The sequence below is a fragment of the Anomaloglossus baeobatrachus genome, chromosome 8 (genome assembly GCF_048569485.1).
Source record: "Anomaloglossus baeobatrachus isolate aAnoBae1 chromosome 8, aAnoBae1.hap1, whole genome shotgun sequence".
Classification (NCBI taxonomy): domain Eukaryota; kingdom Metazoa; phylum Chordata; class Amphibia; order Anura; family Aromobatidae; genus Anomaloglossus; species Anomaloglossus baeobatrachus.
Window position 1 is genome coordinate 705,891 of NC_134360.1, and position 22,107 is coordinate 727,997.

A 22,107-nucleotide genomic window follows, 5' to 3' on the forward strand; every position below is an offset into this window, starting at 1 on the left:
TGCGTATGGCTCAAACCAGACAGAAGACATGGTATGACCGTAACGCACGCTATCGGGAGTTTGTAGAAGGACAACAAGTCTTAATGATTGTTCCCCATCGGCAGAATAAACTGCAGACCACATGGGAGGGTCCCTTCTGGGTTCTCAGAAAACTGAATGATACCAATTACCTTCTTGCTTTAGATGATCAGGGGCTAAGGCAAAAGACTGTCCATGTGAATATGATTAAGGAGTACCATGACCGGAACATTCCAATGATAGCAAGCTGTCGGTTGGCTTCAGAAGATGGTCAAGAGGATGAGGACTCTCTACCTGATCTCGTGGAAGCAGCGAGAGCCCCATCCACTGTGGAACAGGTTCCCCTGGGAGATTACCTGGACTCCTTACAGAAAATCCAGATGCTGGAAGTGCTTCAACAGAGACGGGCTGCTTTCTCATCCCAACCAGGTCGAACCACCGTCACCCAACATCATGTGGACACTCAGGGCATCCGTCCCATACAACTGGCTCCTTACCGGGTACCTGAATCAGTTCGAAACACCATGCAGCACGAACTGGAGGAGATGTTACAGCTTGGGGTAATCCAGGCCTCCCATAGCCCTTGGGCCTCCCCTGTGGTGTTAGTACCCAAGAAGGATGGGAGTACTCGATTTTGTGTGGACTATCGGCGACTAAACGACCATACCGTCAGCGATCCTTACCCAATGCCTCGTATTGACGAACTTCTAGACCGACTGGCTGGGTCCCGATATGTCACTACCTTGGATCTCAGTAAGGGATACTGGCAGATCCCTCTAACGGATGAAGGGAGAGAACGGTCCGCTTTTATAACCCCCTTTGGTCTGTATGAATTTCTAAGCATGCCTTTTGGAATGAAAAATGCCCCGGCCACCTTCCAGAGAATGGTGGATCAGATCCTCCGGGGATGTGATGACTTTGCTTGTGCCTACTTGGATGATATCGCCGTCTTCAGCCACACATGGGAGGAACATCTGAATCAAGTAGCCATTATTTTGGACCTGATTCTTGCAGCCGGCCTAACTATTCGACCCGATAAATGCCAATTGGGGATGGGGGAAGTCCAGTACCTAGGACATAGAGTGGGAGGAGGGAAGCTCCGACCTGAGCCTGCCAAAATCCAGGCTATTAGAGACTGGCCTGTACCCCAAACTAAGAAACAAGTTATGGCTTTTCTGGGCACTGCCAGTTATTACCGAAAATTTGTTTCTCATTTCAGTACTGTGGCCAAGCCTCTTACCGACCTGACCAAGAAAACAATGCCCCGGCTGGTGATCTGGACTCCAGCCTGTGATGAGGCTTTTAACCGGCTGAAGGATGCTTTGATCTGCGATCCTGTCCTGGCTGCTCCAGACTACAAGAGGAGATTCATTGTGCAAACGGATGCCTCTGCTTATGGACTGGGAGCTGTCCTCAGCCAGGTGAATGCAGCTGGGGACGAGCACCCCATCGCCTATCTCAGCCGGAAACTGCTGGACCGAGAAGTGGCCTATGCAACTGTTGAGAAGGAATGTCTGGCTGTAGTGTGGGCCCTTAAGAAACTACGGCCGTATCTGTATGGACGGGAATTCACTGTGGTTACTGATCACAATCCCCTCACCTGGCTGAACAGAGTCTCTGGGGACAATGGACGATTACTGCGATGGAGCCTGGCTCTGCAGCCCTATAACTTTACCATACAATATAGAAGGGGCAGCCAACACCAAAATGCAGATGGACTGTCCAGGCAAGAGGAGCCTTGAGTCCTGTCAGCCATGCCTGCGTGTACTTAACCAGCGACCTGTAGAGGTCCCTAGTACGTACACAAGTTGGGAGGGGAAGGAATTGTCATGATGTATTTTACCTTCTCACTGTATTTGCTGTAATACTATGTCAGGATGTGATGTCACTTTCCTTTGGTTGTACTTACTGAACACTTTGAAATGTCTTGGGATGTAAGTAACCATACCTTCCCCCCATCTCCTGTGTCTCTGGGCCCATAATGCAATTATCTCTTGTCCACACAGCCAGGGGAACTTCTCATTGTTTCGTAAGCAGTGGATAACGCCAACTACACAAACCTGTAGACATCTCGGAGCCAACCTTCTAGAATCTTCTAGTGGGCCCAACCATTGCATAGACCCCTACCCTTGAGGGGCGGGCCCACGAGCTCAAACAATTCACTCCTGTTCCTAAATGCAGTTGGGAGTTGAGTTTTTGAAGAGGAAGGGAGCGAGATCTGAATCTGCGGACAGACCTCGCCGTCCAGTGGATTGTGTGGGATTTCTGGGACTCTGAAAAGGACTATTACGTTGTGATCTGGCACTTTGGATTATCGGGAGGTGCCCCCGAATCTGTTTTATTTGGACTTGTCGTGTGCTATTCCTGTATTCCTGTTAGTAAACCTGTTGGATCATCCTCGGCCTGTTGTCTCTCTTTGCTCTGATGTACGCCCCGTCACACACACACGGTCTGGTAAGCCACAACCTCTGGTTGTGGGCTTTATTATACACTCTCAGGGGGTCATTCTACAGGAGTGTATTCTTTACTGCAGTCTCCACCTCAGCAGCATGTCTGTCACTAGGAGCAAGTCTGCTAAGCTGTACGCTATATGCACTGCATGTAAGCTGATTCTGCCAGAACCGAGCACATATCCACATTGTGATGCCTGCTCTAACATGGTGGTGCCTCAGCCTGGAGCCTCTTCAGGGGTCCCTCCGGCTGCTCCGGCCCCGGTGGCTGAACCCCCGGCTTGGGTAGCATCTTTTTCCAGAGCCATTTCCCAGTCTTTTGCCGACTCCATGGAGCAGCTGTCCCGGACTCTGCTGACCATGCATCAGCCCCCTTCTCAGGGCGCCTCTGCTGCTCCGAGCTCTGCAGAGCTCTCAGAGCATGTTTTAGGACCCCGTCCTCCTAAACGGAGACGCAGGGACCCTTCTCCTTCCTCATCCCACGGCTCTGATTCACAAGCTGAATTGCAGGGCGAGGAGGATACTTTTACTGTGGGCTCAGACGCTACCTCTATGTACCCCATTGACTTATCTGAGGGTGATGCGGATGTTAGTGACTTGATTACATCCATTAACTCCGTACTGAACCTCAATCCCCCAGTGTCAGAGGAACAAGCCTCTCTGGTAGAAATACACCAGTTTACCTCTCCTAAGATAGCTAGGAGTACGTTTTTTAACCACTCCAGTTTTCAGGCCACTGTTACCAAGCCCAGGGCCTGTCCTGACAAACGCTTCCCAAAGCGTAGTTCTGATGACAGTTTTCCCTTTCCACCAGAGGTGGTTAAGGAGTGGGCTCAGTCCCCAAAGGTAGACCCTCCGGTGTCTAGAATCTCAGCCCGGACAGTCGTATCTGTGGCCGATGGCACCTCTCTTAAGGATCCCACTGACCGCCAGGTTGACCTTCTGGCCAAATCTGTATATGAGACGGCAGGAGCCTCGTTCTCCCCGTCTTTTGCAGCAGTGTGGGCTCTTAAGGCAGTCTCTGCCTCTCTGGCAGATATACATTCCCTCGCCAGGGACTCTATACCCGAGATGGTTGCCTTAACTTCCCAGGCTTCGGCTTTTTCATCCTACGCGATGTCTGCCATTCTGGAGGCTTCTCACCGCACGGCGGTGGCTTCCGCTAATTCTCTCGCGATCCGCAGGATTTTGTGGGTTCGAGAGTGGAAAGCAGACGCTTCTTCTAAGAAGTACCTTGCTGGGCTCCCCTTTGCTGGGTCCTGGCTGTTCTGTGAACAACTGGATGAAATTATTAAGGAAGCTACTGGCGGGAAGAGTACTTCCTTGCCACAAACTAAAACCAGGAAACCTGTCCAGGGCAGGAACCAGTCGAGGTTTCGTTCCTCTAACTGGTCATCCTCTAAGCCCTCAGCTTCGTCCACTACCTCAGCCAAGGATCGTAAACCCAACTGGCGCGCGAAGCCGCGTCCTCAGAAGAACGGAGGAGCCGCTGCCACTAAGGCAGCCTCCTCTTGACTATCTGGCTGCGCCAGCAACGTCCTTGGTCGGTGGCAGGCTCTCCCACTTTGGCGACGTGTGGTTTCAGCACGTCTCCGATCAGTGGGTGCGGGATATCATCTCCCACGGCTACAGGATAGAATTTTCTTCCAGCCCGCCAAACAGATTTTTTCTGTCCATTCCACCCTGCTCCAAAGCCACCGCCTTCACGCAGGCCGTGGCACCCTTGCAGGCCAACGGTGTAATTGTTCCGGTTCCCGCCCGGGAACTGCTCAGAGGTTTCTACTCAAACCTCTTCCTAGTCCCCAAGAAGGACGGTTCCTTCCGGCCCATCCTGGATCTCAAGCTTCTCAACAAGCATGTTCAGGTGCGGCGCTTTCGCATGGAATCTCTGAGATCGGTCATTGCCTCAATGACCCAAGGAGATTTTCTAGCATCCATCGACATCAGGGATGCCTATCTGCATGTGCCTATTGCGGTTTCCCACCAACGTTGGCTACGCTTTGCAGTCGGAGAGGAACATTTCCAATTCGTGGCTCTCCCCTTCGGGTTAGCCATGGCCCCTCGTGTTTTCACCAAGGTCATGGCAGCAGTGGTTGCGGTCCTGCATCTCCAGGGGTTGGCAGTAATCCCCTACCTGGACGACCTTCTAGTCAAGGCCTCATCCAGTGCAGACTGCCAGCGGAGCGTCTCGCTCACTCTCGCCACGCTTGTTCAATTTGGGTGGCTTGTCAATCTGCCCAAGTCCACTTTGACCCCGACCCAGGAACTTACGTACCTAGGGATGCAATTCGAGACTCTGCCGGCACTTGTGAAGCTGCCCTTAGTCAAACAGCAGTCCCTTCATCTGGCGGTGCGCTCTCTGTTGAAGCCCCGCCGTCATTCCATCAGGCACCTCATGCAGGTGCTGGGTCAGATGGTGGCGTCAATGGAAGCGGTTCCCTTTGCCCAGTTCCATCTGCGTCCCCTGCAGCTGGACATTCTCCGCTGTTGGGACAAGCGGACCTCTTCCTTGCACAGGCTGGTGGCTCTGTCGCCGCAGACCAGGAGCTCTCTTCAGTGGTGGCTTCGGCCCCTCTCTCTGTCACAGGGACGCTCCTTCCTGACTCCGTCCTGGGTGATCCTCACCACGGATGCCAGCCTCTCCGGCTGGGGAGCAGTATTTCTCCACCACCGAGCACAGGGCACTTGGACTCCGTCCGAATCAGCCCTCTCGATCAATGTGCTGGAAATCAGGGCTGTTCTTCTAGCTCTCGTAGCCTTTCACCACCTGTTGGCGGGCAAGCACATTCGAGTCCAGTCGGACAACGCGACAGCGGTTGCCTACATCAATCACCAGGGCGGGACTCGCAGCCGCCTGGCGATGTTGGAGGTTCAACGAATCCTTCAGTGGACGGAGGACTCCAAGTCCACCATATCCGCAGTCCACATCCCAGGCGTAGAAAACTGGGAGGCCGATTATCTCAGCCGTCAAACCGTGGACAGCGGCGAGTGGGCCCTGCATCCGGCAGTGTTCAGGTCAATCTGCCGCAAGTGGGGCACTCCGGAAGTGGATCTAATGGCATCCCGGCACAACAACAAGGTTCCGGTTTACGTGGCTCGCTCCAACGATCCTCAGGCCTTCGCAGCGGACGCGCTGGTTCAAGATTGGTCCCAGTTCCGTCTGGCCTATGTGTTTCCCCCTCTAGCGCTCTTGCCCAGGGTTCTGCGCAAGATCAGAATGGAGGGCCGTCGGGTCATAATCATCGCTCCAGACTGGCCCAGGCGAGCTTGGTACCCAGACCTGCTCCGTCTGTCCGTAGAAATGCCGTGGCATCTCCCGGACCGCCCAGACCTTCTCTCTCAAGGTCCGTTTTTCCGCCAGAATTCTGCGGCTCTCAGATTGACGGCGTGGCTCTTGAGTCCTGGATCCTGACGGCTTCAGGCATTCCTTCTGAGGTCATCTCCACTATGACTCAGGCTCGGAAGTCTTCCTCGGCCAAGATTTACCACAGGACTTGAAAGATTTTCCTGTCCTGGTGTCGCTCTTCCGACCATGCTCCTTGGCCGTTCTCCTTGCCGACCATCCTGTCCTTTCTACAGTCCGGTCTGCAGCTAGGACTGTCCCTCAATTCCCTCAAGGGACAGGTGTCGGCTCTGTCGGTATTATTCCAGCGGCGTATCGCCCGACTGGCTCAGGTGCGCACCTTCATGCAGGGCGCATCTCACATCATTCCTCCTTACCGGCGGCCTTTGGATCCCTGGGATCTTAATCTGGTCCTCACGGCCTTACAGAAACCCCCCTTTGAGCCTCTTAGGGAGGTTCCTTTGTTTAGACTTTCACAGAAAGTGGTTTTTCTAGTAGCCATAACTTCTCTCAGGAGAGTCTCTGATTTGGCTGCGCTCTCTTCGGAGTCACCTTTTTTAGTGTTTCACCAAGACAAGGTGGTTCTCCGTCCGACTCCGGATTTTCTCCCTAAGGTGGTGTCTTCTTTCCACCTTAACCAGGACATTTCGTTGCCTTCCCTTTGTCCGGCCCCTGTGCATCGCTTTGAGAAGGCGTTGCATACCTTGGATTTGGTGTGGGCGCTCCGAATCTATGTGTCACGCACCGCCGCTTTTAGGCGGTGCACCTCACTTTTTGTGCTAACCACGGGTCAGCGCAACGGTCTCTCGGCTTCTAAACCGACCCTAGCTCGTTGGATTAGGTCGGCCATCTCCGATGCCTACCAGTGTTCTCAGGTGCCCCCACCGCCAGGGATTAAGGCGCACTCGACCAGAGCTGTCGGTGCCTCCTGGGCTTTCAGGCACCAGGTTACGGCTCAGCAGGTTTGTCAGGCTGCCACTTGGTCTAGTCTGCACACCTTTTCGAAGCACTACCAAGTGCATGCTCATGCTTCGGCAGATGCGAGCTTGGGCAGACGCATCCTTCAGGCGGCTGTCGCCCATTTGTGAAGTTAGGTTTTGCCTACTTCTCAGTTTGGTTTATTTCCCACCCATGGACTGCTTTGAGACGTCCCATGGTCTGGGTCTCTCCCATAAGGAACGATGAAGAAAAAGAGAATTTTGTTTACTTACCGTAAATTCTTTTTCTTATAGTTCCGACATGGGAGACCCAGCACCCTCCCTGTTGCCTGTTGGCAGTTCTTGTTCCGTGTGTTATCACCGGCTGTTGTTGTAGACAGAGGTTCCGGTTTTTCCGAGTTTTACTCTATCTCTACTTATGGGTGGATGTCCTCCTTCAGCTTTTGCACTGAACTGGTTAGATTGTCATCCAGGGGGTGTATATAGCCCGGAGGGAGGAGCTACACGTTTGAGTGTAGTACTTTGTGTGTCCTCCGGAGGCAGAAGCTATACACCCATGGTCTGGGTCTCCCATGTCGGAACTATAAGAAAAAGAATTTACGGTAAGTAAACAAAATTCTTTTTTTGCCGCATTATGCCGGATCCGGCGTCCATAGGCTTCCATTGTAAAACACGCCGGATCCGGCACGATGCGTTTTTTTTGCCGGACAAAAAAAAACGTTACAAGATATGTTGCCTCCGGCCGCTGCTTTAGGCAATTATGACGGATCCGGCAAAAACCAGATGCAACGCAAGGCCATCAGGCACAATCCGGCGCTAATACAAATCAATGGGGATAAAACGGATCCGGCGCCGGATCAATTTTATCCGTTTTTTTCCGGATTGTGCCTGATGGAAAAAAACTGATGTGTGAAAGTAGCCTTACAGAAAAAATACCAGGTCTGTGAGACAGAATTCCTGCTGGTTGGTCGGTGATCAAATACTTATTTCATGCAATAAAATGCAAATTTAATTATTTAAAAATCATACAATATGGTTTTGTGGATTTTTGGGAGGGATTCTGTCTGTCACAGTTGATGTTCCCTATGATAAATATTACAAACCTCTCCATCCTCTGTAGGTGGGAAAACTGCAAAATCGGCAGAGGATGAAATACTTATTTTCCTCACTTTACATTAGGAACATTACTGATAATTTTCTGTAGAGGTAAAAAGAAGTCAATCGGTAGTTGGGTTATAGCAGATTATCTGTTGTCAATTAGTTATTTTTACCAAATCTAACACATCCTTTTATGCCAGATAATGGAGGTGATCTGCAGAATATTCCATAAATCTTAGTAATAGTGCTCAGTGCACTACAGAAATAATCCTCCGGTGCTCCTTAGTATAATCACGTTTGTTTACTGATTACCACTTGGCGTGACTTTATTTTGAATTATCACAGCTTGCTTTTCATCATACATTTTTTCATTTTATTTATACAGTGGAACCTTGGATTACGAGCATAATTGGTTCCGGGAGTGAGCTCTTAAACCAAGTTACTCTTATATCAAAGCAAATTTTCCCATAGGAAATAATTGAAACGCAGGCAATTCGTTCCACAACCCAAAAATATTTACTGTATTTATACAAACTTAATACAGTAATACAAAATAATGTACTGTATTCATATACAATTATTACAGTACACTGATACAAAATACTGTACAGTAAAGCACATATAAAACTAAACTGCTCGTTAGCTTACAATAGAATTGTTGGTGTGCGGGAGGTGGACTACAGAGAGAAAAAATGATGTATAAATATGACAACCTTTATTCTAATACAGTACACAAAAAATAGACACAAAATCTATTATCCCCAAAATAAGGGCAGAACTAAGCCAAATATGTGGTAAGAATACTGCACAGGCAATTAACTACAGTACAAGCAATGGGCTGTACTGGTCAGCAGAAAGAAAGTACAATACTGTATCCACAAATGCAAATTGATAACATGCTATATAGCAGTCATGGCGAACCTTTTACAGGCTGAGTGCCCAAACTGTAGCCCTAAACCCAATTTTTTTTCCGAAGTGCCAACCAATCCTATTATGTAAATAATTAATTGTAACCTTACCTTTGCCGTCTTCTCTTCAGCAGGGGGCACCATGCTCATACATGCTTAACACACATTGAAGATGAGCCCCTGCCCTTTCCAGACACAGCAGTTGGATTGATCTTTCTGGAAAAAATGGCAGCATATTAGACAGAGATTTTAGCCTGGAATGCAATCAGAGGTCACCCTGTAACCCACATCTACATTTCAAAGTCTGAACATCTTGAAATCCCATAAAGACGTACGAGTTGCTCCCCTCCCCCTTCATTGTGTAGTTCTGTCCCCCTTCCTCGGCCACTTCCTGGTAAACGTGTCCCCCATCCTGATATATATTTCCTACATTCTGGTATATTTGTCCCCATCACGGCCCCATCCTGGTAAATGTTCCCCCCCATGCTGGTAAATGTACCCCATCCTGACATATTGCCCATCCTTGTAAATGTTCACCCATCATGGTAAGTACCCCATTCCTGGTAAATGTCCTCCATCCTGGTAAATGTTCCCAATCCTGGTTAATTTTCCCCCATCCAGGTAAATGAACCCCTTCCTGGTAAATGTACCCTATCGTGGCATGTTTTCCCCATCCTGGCATGCATGTTTCCTCCATCCTGCCATGCATCTTTCCTCCATCCTGGCATGTATGTTTCCTCCATCCTGGCATGTATGTTTCCTCCATCCTGGCATGTATGTTTCCTCCATCCTGGCATGTATGTTTCCTCCATCCTGGCATGCATGTTTCCTCCATCCTGGCATGCATGTTTCCTCCATCCTGGCATGCATGTTTCCTCCATCCTGGCATGCATGTTTCCTCCATCCTGGCATGTATGTTTCCTCCATCCTGGCATGTATGTTTCCTCCATCCTGGCATGTATGTTTCCTCCATCCTGGCATGTATGTTTCCTCCATCCTGGCATGTATGTTTCCTCCATCCTGGCATGTATGTTTCCTCCATCCTGGCATGTATGTTTCCTCCATCCTGGCATGCATGTTTCCTCCATCCTGGCATGCATGTTTCCTCCATCCTGGCATGCATGTTTTCCCCATCCTGGCATGCATGTTTCCTCCATCCTGGCATGCATGTTTTCCCCATCCTAGCATGTATGTTTCCTCCATCCTGGCATGCATGTTTCCTCCATCCTGGCATGCATGTTTCCTCCATCCTGGCATGCATGTTTTCCCCATCCTGGCATGCATGTTTTCCCCATCCTGGCATGCATGTTTCCTCCATCCTGGCATGCATGTTTTCCCCATCCTGGCATGCATGTTTTCCCCATCCTGGCATGCATGTTTCCCCATCCTGGCATGCATGTTTCCCCCATCCTGGCATGCATGTTTCCTCCATCCTGGCATGCATGTTTTCCCCATCCTGGCATGCATGTTTCCCCCATCCTGGCATGCATGTCCCCACCCCATGCTGGCATGTGCGTTCCCCCTCCCCCACCCCATGCTGGCATGTGCGTTCCCCCTCCCCCACCCCAAGCTGGCAGGTGTTCCCCCTCCCCCACCCCATGCTGCCAAGTGCGTTCCCCCCCCACCCCACGCTGCCATGTGCGTTCCCCCCCACCCCACGCTGCCATGTGCGTTCGCCCCCCCACCCCACGCTGCCATGTGCGTTCCCCCCACGCTGCCACGCGTGCCATAGGTTCGCCATCACTGCTATATAGTATATACTGTACAATGGTATACTATATACAATACATATGTGCAGAAAGTTACCTCCAGTAGGTCTACACAGAGTGGCTCAGAGTGGGTCTAATGACAGAACCGCAAGTGTGTGCAGTGAGTATTTGCTCTTATTGCAAATCATTGCTCTTAAACCAAGTTACACATTTTTAAAAAGCTTTGCTTGTCTTGCAAAACGCTCTCACCAAGTTACTCTTAATCCAAGGTTCCACTGTATTCAGTTTTGTTGTTTTTTATTTGAAATAATTATTACTTGAATTGCACCTTTATATTGAGTCAGGTGTATGAATGTCTGCAACATTTCTTTTTTTCCTCACTTTTACTGTGAGGTCCTAGTTATATTTAAACAGGATTTCAGTTTTTCCAATTTCTCTATTTTAATTTGCCATTTTTGTTTAACCCCTTCACGACCATGGACGGATATATCCGTCATGGAGCGTGTCCCGTTAAGCCCCGCCCCCTGCCGCGGGCAGACGGTCAGCACACATCAGCTGTTTTCAACAGCTGACATGTGTGCCTGCATTTTGCGAGTGGAATCGCTTCCACTCGCAACATTTAACAAAGTCTGGCAGCGAGATCTATATGTGCGCGGTCATGATTTTTACTTGCCGCTGCCCCCACTGGAAGTCACGTGCGTGATCACGTGACTTTCGGTGGTTGCCATCGCAGCACAGGGTCATGTGATGACGCCTGAAGCTATGAAGTTTCACTTTCGTTTTCCCTCGGCTGAGAGCAGAGAGAAACAGGAAGTGACTAAATCTGCTGTTTAGAGCTGTATAGCTGTGATCAGCAGATAGATAAGAGCGATCGGATTGCTGATTGCTATAGCCCCCTAGGGGGACTAGTAAAATAAAAAAAAAAATTAAAAAAAAGTTTTAAAAAAAAAAAAAAGTTCAAATCACCCCCCCCTTTCCCCCCATTGAAAATTAAAGGGTTAAAAAATGAATAAATATACACATCTTTGGTATCGCCGTGTTCAGAAATGCCCGATCTATCAAAATATAAAATCAATTAATCTGATTGGTAAACGGCGTAGTGGCAAAAAAATTCAAAACACCAAAATTACGTTTTTTGGTCGCCGCAAGTTTTACGCAAAATGCAATAACAGGCGATCAAAACGTAGCATCTGCGCAAAAATGGTACCATTAGAAACGACAGCTTGAGACGCAAAAAATAAGCCATCACTGAGCCATAGATCCAGAAAAATGAGAACGCTACGTGTTTCAGAAAATGGCGCAAAACGTGCACCACGTTTATTGGACAAGCTTGTGAATTTTTTTTAACCCCTTAGATACAAGTAAACCTATACATGTTTGGTGTCTACAAACTCGCACCGACCTCAGGCATCATACCCACACATCAGTTTTACCATATAGTGAATACCGTGAATAAAACATCCCAAAAACTATTGTGCCATCACACTTTTTTTGCAGTTTTTCCACACTTGGAATTTTTTTGCTGTTTTCCAGTACACTATATGGTAAAACTTATGGTTCAATTTAAAAGTACAACTTGTCCCACAAAAAACAAGCCCTCATATGGCAAGGTTGACGGAAAAATAAAAAAGTTACGGCTCTCGGAAGAAGGGGAGCAAAAACGCAAAAACGGAAAGTGCCCCGGGACTGAAGGGGTTAATACATTGTGAACAGGTTATTAAGCTACTGTTGTCAATGCTGTGCCTTGTGTCTGCCACTTATCTTGAGACATATTTCTAATTCTTTGCTGTCATAACGGCCTCATCCCAGCTGAACATGATCTTATCTCTACAATATCTAGGTCACTACACCTGTTCCCTCACAAGACAGCAGCTTTCCGAGAGCCAGCTAAAGCATCTCAGCATGGGGGACATGTCTCTGACTGTAACCGCAAGCATACTTGGGAATCACGTCTACCGGGAGCAGATCAGCGCGCTCGCGTCCGTGTATCCCGGCTTTTATGCTAATCAGAAGGAAATTGTTCTAAGTAATCATTACACAACGGCCGACATTAAGATATTTGGAGCAGCTGAGATTCTGAACAATCTGGAGGTGAGCGCTCTAATACTGATCATCCTTCACAGGTCGCAGTGAAGTTGGAATCCACCTATTTGTTCTTGGTTTATCGATGCCCGGTGATAATAGGAACATCAGACTCAATCCTAAAAGTCTTACCTCGGCCCCCTCAGAGTCCTTAAAAGGTTGCACTTTATTTTGCGGTAATATTTCCTTTTACAATAGGCTGCTGACTTATTCCACAGGAAAATCACTTTTCCCGTCTCGATATGTATGCAGTTACTATGTATGGCAGTCAATGAAAGGGATTGTCTCATGAAGCCCTTTTACATTGAAGCTGGCCCTGGTCTTGCTTGATCGCTGCGGTTTCTCGTTAGATGACAAACGACTGCTGGGGGTTTCTGAGGCTGGACGATCTACTAAACGCAGGGCTGGCTTTAATCTGAAAAGCGCTTGTTTTCATGAGACAAGCTGCGACCATTCTTGCATTTGTTTTGAAACCACTGCTCCAGGGGTATTGAGACCATTAAAGGGAGTGGTCGATATTGTAATACATGGAATAGTATAAGTCTGCAAGAGCTAATGGTGAGGTCCCAGTAATGGGGGGGGGAGATCCCTGTCTGGCCTTAGATGGTCACTGGCATCTCAACAAACTTTGCATAAATCAGTTAATTAACACATTTTGTATTATATCTCATCAGATAAAGATTTATCTTTCTCCACTTATGAGCCGCCACTTCTGGTGCCTCCTGAACTCGACATCCACTCTGGCGAAAAACCAATCTCTGATCTATCTTGGTCACACCAAGATGAAGTGCCAGCACAGCTCAGTGAAGTGTTACATCCCTCCTATTAATCACTATGGATTGTGCAGGATGAACTGCCAGCACAGCTCAGTGAAGTGTTACACCCCTCCTATTAATCGCTATGGATTGCGGAGGATGAACTGCCAGCACAGCTCAGTGAAGTGTTACACCCCTCCTATTAATCGCTATGGATTGTGGAGGATGAACTGCCAGCACAGCTCAGTGAAGTGTTACACCCCTCCTATTAATCACTATGGATTGTGGAGGATGAACTGCCAGCACAGCTCAGTGAAGTGTTACACCCCTCCTATTAATCGCTATGGATTGTGGAGGATGAACTGCCAGCACAGCTCAGTGAAGTGTTACACCCCTCCTATTAATCCCTATGGATTGTGCAGGATGAACTGCCAGCACAGCTCAGTGAAGTGTTACACCCCTCCTATTAATCACTATGGATTGTGCAGGATGAACTGCCAGCACAGCTCAGTGAAGTGTTACACCCCTCCTATTAATCGCTATGCATTGTGGAGGATGAACTGCCAGCACAGCTCAGTGAAGTGTTACACCCCTCCTATTAATCGCTATGGATTGTGGAGGATGAACTGCCAGCACAGCTCAGTGAAGTGTTACACCCCTCCTATTAATCCCTATGGATTGTGCAGGATGAACTGCCAGCACAGCTCAGTGAAGTGTTACACCCCTCCTATTAATCACTATGGATTGTGCAGGATGAACTGCCAGCACAGCTCAGTGAAGTGTTACATCCCTCCTATTAATCACTATGGATTGTGGAGGATGAACTGCCAGCACAGCTCAGTGAAGTGTTACACCCCTCCTATTAATCCCTATGGATTGTGGAGGATGAACTGCCAGCACAGCTCAGTGAAGTGTTACATCCCTCCTATTAATCGCTATGGATTGTGGAGGATGACCTGCCAGCACAGCTCAGTGAAGTGTTACACCCCTCCTATTAATCACTATGGATTGTGCAGGATGAACTGCCAGCACAGCTCAGTGAAGTGTTACATCCCTCCTATTAATCACTATGGATTGTGGAGGATGAAGTGCCAGCACAGCTCAGTGAAGTGTTACACCCCTCCTATTAATCACTATGGATTGTGGAGGATGACGTGCTAGCACAGCTCAGTGAAGTGTTACATCCCTCCTATTAATCACTATGGATTGTGGAGGATGAAGTGCCAGCACAGCTCAGTGAAGTGTTACACCCCTCCTATTAATCACTATGGATTGTGGAGGATGAACTGCCAGCACAGCTCAGTGAAGTGTTACACCCCTCCTATTAATCACTATGGATTGTGGAGGATGAACTGCCAGCACAGCTCAGTGAAGTGTTACATCCCTCCTATTAATCGCTATGGATTGTGCAGGATGAACTGCCAGCACAGCTCAGTGAAGTGTTACACCCCTCCTATTAATCACTATGGATTGTGGAGGAGTGAGAAGTATTCACCTTAGCGACAGACAGGGGTCCGCAGCTTCAAGACCCTCTATTCAGTGCAGGATTCGCAGCCACACAGCTTAGTAGTGCTGTATGTCGCCATACATTGTGTGCTTCGCAGGGAAAGAAGAGCAGGAATCCCGCTGTATGCAATGTTTTTAGAAGACATGAAAGCAGCTAGTCCAGAGGGAACTGCGCACTAGAGCTTGTTCAGTTGATCATATAATACTGCCGTCTGCTGGCTCAGAAAATCGGACAGCCACTGATGGGATCCAATAGTGCTGTTCAGATGACCATTTTTTCACATGGATTAACTGTCCATGTAAAAAGATAAAATATATATCTTTGTACCGTGTTAGCCAGTAGAGATAAAAAATTGTTTAAAAGAACTGAAGTCCTTAGTGGTTGATATCTTTTTAATGGCTAACTGAAAAGATGGTAATAATAGCAAGCTTTCGAGACTACTCAGGTCTCTTACCATGCCTGATGAAGAGACCTGAGTAGTCTGGAGCTGCTATTATTACCATCTTTTCAGTTACCGTTAAAAGGTATCAACCACTGAGGACTTCAGTTCTTTTAAACAATTTTTCATGTAAAAAGATTGCAGCATGCATGCAATCCAATTGTCAGATTTGACGCTCCTATTCAAGTCTATGGGTGTGCAGACTTAGATCCCATACAGTTAATCTGTGTAGTATCCGATTCTTATAGATAACGTGTTATTATTAACCTAGGAAACTGGACTTTATCATGTACATTTTAAAATGTTGGTTTTGTAAAGTGGATATCACTGTGTAACGGTCCCCTATAACTGTGGGGACCCGGATCCGTTTCAGTACAGTGGTGTCACTGACAGCAAAGGCCGAGCCTTCAAGCCGGTACAATAATAACAAGATTTATTAAAAATAACTCGCCCCTGTTTTTATGGGGAGGAAAAAATAAGTAACTTAACATAAATGGAGTAAACAATAACCCTAACCCCAGCAGCGTATATACAAGGAGAAATCTATGTCTTTCCCTTCCATGACATTTCCCACATATCTCTGGTCCCAGTGACAGGGGGTCTTCCCTTGGGCCAACAATGCCGCTCCCTCCCCTAAATGTGACCGGACCTAAACAGGGCTAGTTTCTACAGGGAAGCCGTGATATATGTCCTTTCTCCTGGTTCACAATGTTAATTCTACCCCAACCAATTAACCCTCCGGGATCCCGGTGTTGCCTTTCTCAGGTGCGCAGCGAGGGCAAATATACATCAAATTCTCATAACAACTATAACATCAGAACAACCATACTTCATTCCCAATCACAGGAGCCTGTCTGTTCCCACTTTGTTAATCAGCCATCTCTGTAGATGATCCAATCCGGATAGTTGAGGCCTTGACATCTTCACCACGGGCTGTTCAGTCTTTGCTGACACACATCCATTAAAGAAGTTATTCTAATAATAAATAATAATAATTAGTCCAATTACCTATCTACCCATAACTAGCTCGCTGGATCGGTCAAATAGCCTTCAGTCCAGGTGGATGAGAACAAGGTACCTCATCCTGGGTTGTAACACAGGGTACTTTGCCCTCTACAGGCGCTGCATCACTCCTCACAAGATGGCCGCCGCCTTCTGCTGCTAACCAGATGCTGGGCCTCTCCGCTCTTGCCACTGAACGGGGGCAGAGGTTGACTGTTCCAGGTGTCACTGTTCACAGGAGCACCGATTTGCTGCAGTATACAATGGATTAGGATCGCTACTTCAGATCCTTCCTTTTCTTTCTGTCTCTCCCAGGAGCTCACACGACGCACATCCAGTGCCAGCTCCGTCTCCGTAGCAACAGACCACTCCTTACATCAGCTTAAGTGACAGAGCGATGATGTATTAAAAGTATTTTACCAATCCCGCAACAAAGTTACATTTTCACTGCACAATTCTTCTGTTAAATACATCACGGTTTATATAAAATTATTCAAACTTTGTTTTTCAACACTTATTAAATTCAGACCAAAAGAGACTGTTACTGACACCTAGTGGCCAGATGTTATTGTTACATGTGTGATGAGCGGACAACCTGAAATGCTTCGCTCTCTTCCCCCTATTACAGTTTCACATTCTACAGAATATAATCTGTCTAAGCTTCTGTGATCTTTTCCGACAGGTGAAGGTTGGATCTCCGGTGGTGACTGTGTATCAGAAAGAAAGGTCCTCTGGAGTGCCCAGCTTTGTAACATATGAAGTTGGCATTACTGATGTGCAGGCTTTAAATCGGGGATCATCATCCACATCACTTTCTGTGTCCAGTTACATGTCAGAGCAAACCATAGATGTTCCCATCAGACTTATGGCAGCAACAGGCCCACTTAATGGTATGTATGTGTGTAGCTTTTACCATCTTGGAGGCAGAGAGAGATGCCCGCAGCGCTTTTCATGACCACCTGCAGTTTCGGTCCCCACCCGCTCTTTCACTGAAATGAGACTTCAAGGGGCGATGATAGAAGAAGGTTGAGTGTCAGAAAAGGCTCAGCACAGCTTCTGTCATCAGGGGGTGGCACTGCTATCACCCCGCTTCTGCCCCTCACCATGATGACGTCTTGTTTTAGTGAATGAGGTGGCGGGGACTGAAGCTATGTGACGGTAGGGACTGAAGATGGAGCACAGTGGGGACACAATTGCCATCACTTCTTCCCTCCATCATATCACCGTGGTTGATTTGGGACGTCCTCATGATGACCTCCTGTTTCAGAGGCTGCGGGAAAGTAACTGCAAGATCCTCCTCAGTTAAATGTCCCATTTAAGATTTACCTCCAATTAAATGTCACAGGAGAGAAAGCAAAAAAAAATCAGAACCGCTAGATGGAATAGCAGAATGGGGAGAATGGTAGGGAATTTTATAATAAAGCAAATAAAAAACTGGTTAGGCGCGTAAGATAAAGATCTCTATTATGACCACCACGATAAGCATTGCAGGCTTTTATTGCCTTATAAACAGCACCATATATGTTAGTTTGCAGTGACAAACCTAAGCCAAATTATCGACTTGTCTTGCACCGCATCTTATACTACGCTGTGTTCCTCTCCTGCAGTGCCTTATACCGGGGAGCACGGCTTTTACATGACCTTTTTGGACTCTTATCCGGTGTTCTTCTTCACCTTGTTTGCTCTCTTAGCCGGCGCGGCCATTGCTATTCTCGGTAAGTACAAACACAATTATACAAGTATAGTTCAGTCTCCTAATTTCACAGTTCTGTAATATTTCTTTTCCTTTTTTCAGTGCTTTCACCAAAAGAGACTGTTAATCACCCAGCGTTTATCCCACGCTCCCCTCCTCCGTCTGCACCAACGAATAGTAAGTATTAATACCAGTGCATTGCCCTTTACTAAAAAAGTGAAGTTAGTTTTACTATTACAACAAATGTCTCTTGTTTTAAGTTTTTCGGAGGGGTGTTCTCTGGGTTTACGTCTCGTATTCTTCCTAATGCAGGAAAAGTAAAGGCCATGCTTTTGCATCCATGCATGTGCAAAGATCCTAACCGTAGATACTATTTCAATAATAAATGGAGAAAACTTTATAAAAGCTTTGTCTTCATTGTCTTTCTAGATTTTCATTCAACACCACCAGGGAATCATCACAGTCCAAACTGGCCTCACAACAACTCCCACCCAAGGCCGCTGTGGAGTCAAGACTATGCTTCCAACTAAACAAACCTCAGACTTACCAAAGAGCCGAGCTGTTAGATTTGGGTGCCTTCTGTAGTGCATGTGTCGTGCAGCATGAGGTCGACATTTTTTGCATTTTATTATTTTGTTGTGTTTGATGATTGGAGTTATGCACACTCTTCCTAATACCTGTGGATTCCTCTGTGCTGCATTCGCTGAGATCCATGTGTGTTAGGGCATCATAAAGCCAGTAGAAAATCCTCTCATATATAGATATCGACAGCCAATTTTATTGCTGTCCACCTGATTTCATTATTGTGGTGTAATGATACTTATTAACCTTTTTGGTACGTTTCCTTTTATGAAGAGCCGATTGGAATGTTTGTTTTTATGTGTTTTTTACTTTAGTGTTAGTAGTTGGATTGAAGGACTGTTTTTATTGCTTTTTTTCTTCTCTTTTTGTAATTTTGGCTTTTTTGACCACTCTTTTGTCGCTTCAGGTAGAACTTTAATATGTAGTGCGTCGCAGTTCTTTCTGTGTAACTCAGGAATATTTTGCACTGATGAGTAATTGTAGCCTTGCAATGTGAGCCTGACCAATTGGAAATGCATAGCTGTGAATGAATGCTGTGCACGTTACTCTATATGACTGCACTGCCAGCTCCAAGCATGGTCTTTCAGGGGTTAACGTGCATGAGGTGTCACATTCGGATACTGAGTACTGTGTGAGCTTGAGGCATTTTACTGATGACACGAAACCACTATCCCCGTGATCATTTAGCATTTCTGTATTGAGCAGACTTGCCGCTCCCTCCATGTACCGATGTTTTCATTATTTTTTATCCTGCCGTTTGCTTTGCTTGGCTTAGCAGAGAATTATTATACAATTGGACAAATGTGAGCAGCAAATCAATGTTTTCCAAATAAAAAATAATAGCAATAGTCCGCCATTACCTCTGCACAACAGTGCGAATAGGAAGAAGGGAAGGCATCAGTTAAAATTCTTGTGCCTTTTATACCGATCTTTTACATATTAAATCTTCCATGTCAACCACAAGGGGAGTCGGGTTAGGCAGTAAAATTCACACCCAAGCTGTGAAGCACCACTGATGGTGATGACTATGGAGACTCTCAGAGAAGAGCCGTTCTTACCCAGAGGTAACGCTATGTTCTCACACCGCTGAGCATTATGTGGGGTTTCTATTGGAATCCCCGAAAAACAGGATGGCTTCAGATTCCAACAAAAACCCTGACGTAGTGATCACTAGCGAGCACCGTGTAATGTGAACCTAACCTTAAATATCTCTCCCTGCAGGTACATATCAGGAGTTTACGTAAACTCGCAGGTCACCGTATCTGTCGCACAACCCAATGGATTCTCTGTTGGAATTTTAATCACAAGGATTCTGTTACGATTTTACTGCAGTATACATTTATCAGTGAAAGCCAGGTTTCTACCTTAAGGTGAAAAACTTTTGTGGAACTTACTTTTTTTGTTTATGCATTTTGATCCCAATCCTAAATTAAAAAGCTGGGGTGCCTTATTGTGAGGGTTCTACCAAGTCTGACAGATTTACCATAATTTACTCCAGAAATTTGCATAGATTATTGCAAAAATCTAGGTCGGCTCCTACATTTTACTGTAAACTGCACAAATAGCCTAAGTTGTGCCAAATTTAGTAAGAGACATGCTACTCTTAAAACAAATCAATCCCCTTGTTTTTGCTATGTAACTTGACAACAGCATGATGTGGAGACAGAGACACTAATTCCAGCAATGTGTCACTTAGTTCACTGGGTGCGGCAGTTGTGATAGAATCAGTTTTCTCTGGTGCAGGATTCTGTATGTTCAGCTGTGTATAATCCCACTCACAACAGAAATTGGCAGCTTCCTGTGTATAACCCCGCCCACACCACTGATTGGCAGTTTCCTGTGTATAACCCCGCCCTCACCACTGATTGGCAGCTTCCTGTGTATAACCCCACCCTCACCACTGATTGGCAGCTTCCTGTGTATAACCTCGCCCTCACCACTGATTGGCAGCTTCCTGTGTATAACCTCGCTCTCACCACTGATTGGCAGCTTCCTATGGACACTGTATATTTACAGAAAGTTGCCAATCACTGGTGAGAGCATGATTGCACGAAGAGGCATGAGACATATAATCCTTTAGTGATAATCTCTTGCTAGGGAATTTAGATTGTGATCCCCAATTGGGACAGAGTTGCCAATGTATGTAAAGCGCTGTGGCACTAATAGTGCTATATAAATGAGTAAATATTATATTTTATTACTGAAAAAACACTGATTTTACTGTAACAGCAACACACAGCTTAGTAAGTGACACATCACTGGAATCAGGGTCTACGGTCCCTACATCAGATCTCCGCATTAACTTGGTGACCTAATAAATTTTGTTCATCTTTCATCAGGCTGTTTAAGCTAGGGGAAATATCAATCTTGATCCCAATTACCCGACTGGTATATACATGATAGTGATTAGCCAACAAACAAGCAAAACGCTAGTTCGTTTGATGATTTTCCATAAATGATATAATCACCCATGTAAATGAGTGATGTGCAGCTGATAACCTGATACTGAATGTGTAGAACAATCGTATTTGTGATCGTCCTGCCCCCATTATTCACCGGCTTGTATGATCAGATCATTTATCAAGCATCAAATGTCTTGGATATAGTCGAAAGGTGCTAAATAAAGGTGTTGATGGGCCAAAATCATTGTGTCTAAATGCACCTTTAGTCTTACATAACAATCCTGCTGTATAAACAATATCCTAACCAGGGCTGTGGAGTCGGTAAGCCGAACCTTCGACTCCGACTCCGACTCCTCAAATTCTCTTGCTCCGACTCCGACTCCGACTCCTACATATATTGCTTATAGTTAGGTGAAAAATTTATTGTAGTACATGAATATGTGTATGTGAACATCAGACATTTAATAATTTTTATGATACAATAATCAAGATATTTGGATAGAACATAAAATATATTTATTGGAATACAACTTTAGAACACAAAAAACTGTAATAAATTGTAAATATGTAATACACTATGTAATATACAGTAGATTACATATATATCTTGTGTGTGTATATACACTGTGTGTATGTATGTATATATATATATATATATGTATATATATATTACATATTTACAATTTATTAGTTTGTGTTCTAAAGTTGTATTCCAATAAGTATTTTATGTTCTATCCAAATATCTTGATTATTGTATCATAAAAACAATTCAATGTCTGATGTTCACATTGTACTACAATAAATGTTTCACTTAAATATAAGCATTATACTAAATGTTATTATTTAGTAAAATATTCAGCACATTCTGCATTGCACTCCTGTCCCCAATTTATTATATATTTTAGGAGTCGGAGTCGGTGCATTTTATACCGACTCCACCAAAATGAGCTCCGAGTCCACGACTCCGACTCCACAGCCCTGATCCTAACCTGTTACATATTCCCTACATTCCATTGATACTTGTATACCTCTTCCTGGCTGCTATATTGGATTAGATCCGCAGCTTTTCCAAATTTCATCCATCTCTTATTGCTTTATTTTTAATTGTGCAACTGACAATTCATAATGGACCAATCGTGCAGCATTTTTGTAACCACCACTGGTAACAAGCAATCTCCCCC

At 46.1% G+C, this 22,107-nt stretch overlaps 1 protein-coding gene across 1 annotated transcript in view; it reads left to right on the plus strand.

The window, feature by feature from the left end:
- The window catches only part of NUP210 (nucleoporin 210), a 315,482-nt gene extending 294,102 nt beyond the window's left edge, over positions 1 to 21,380 (plus strand). The window contains exons 36-40 of the mRNA XM_075321239.1: positions 12,305 to 12,555; positions 16,932 to 17,139; positions 17,857 to 17,964; positions 18,045 to 18,119; positions 18,372 to 21,380. Of these exons, the coding sequence (XP_075177354.1) occupies positions 12,305 to 12,555; positions 16,932 to 17,139; positions 17,857 to 17,964; positions 18,045 to 18,119; positions 18,372 to 18,472 (743 nt within the window). The 3' untranslated portion in view covers positions 18,473 to 21,380. The remainder of the gene's footprint in view (positions 1 to 12,304; positions 12,556 to 16,931; positions 17,140 to 17,856; positions 17,965 to 18,044; positions 18,120 to 18,371) is intronic.
- Positions 21,381 to 22,107: the final 727 nt, after the last annotated feature.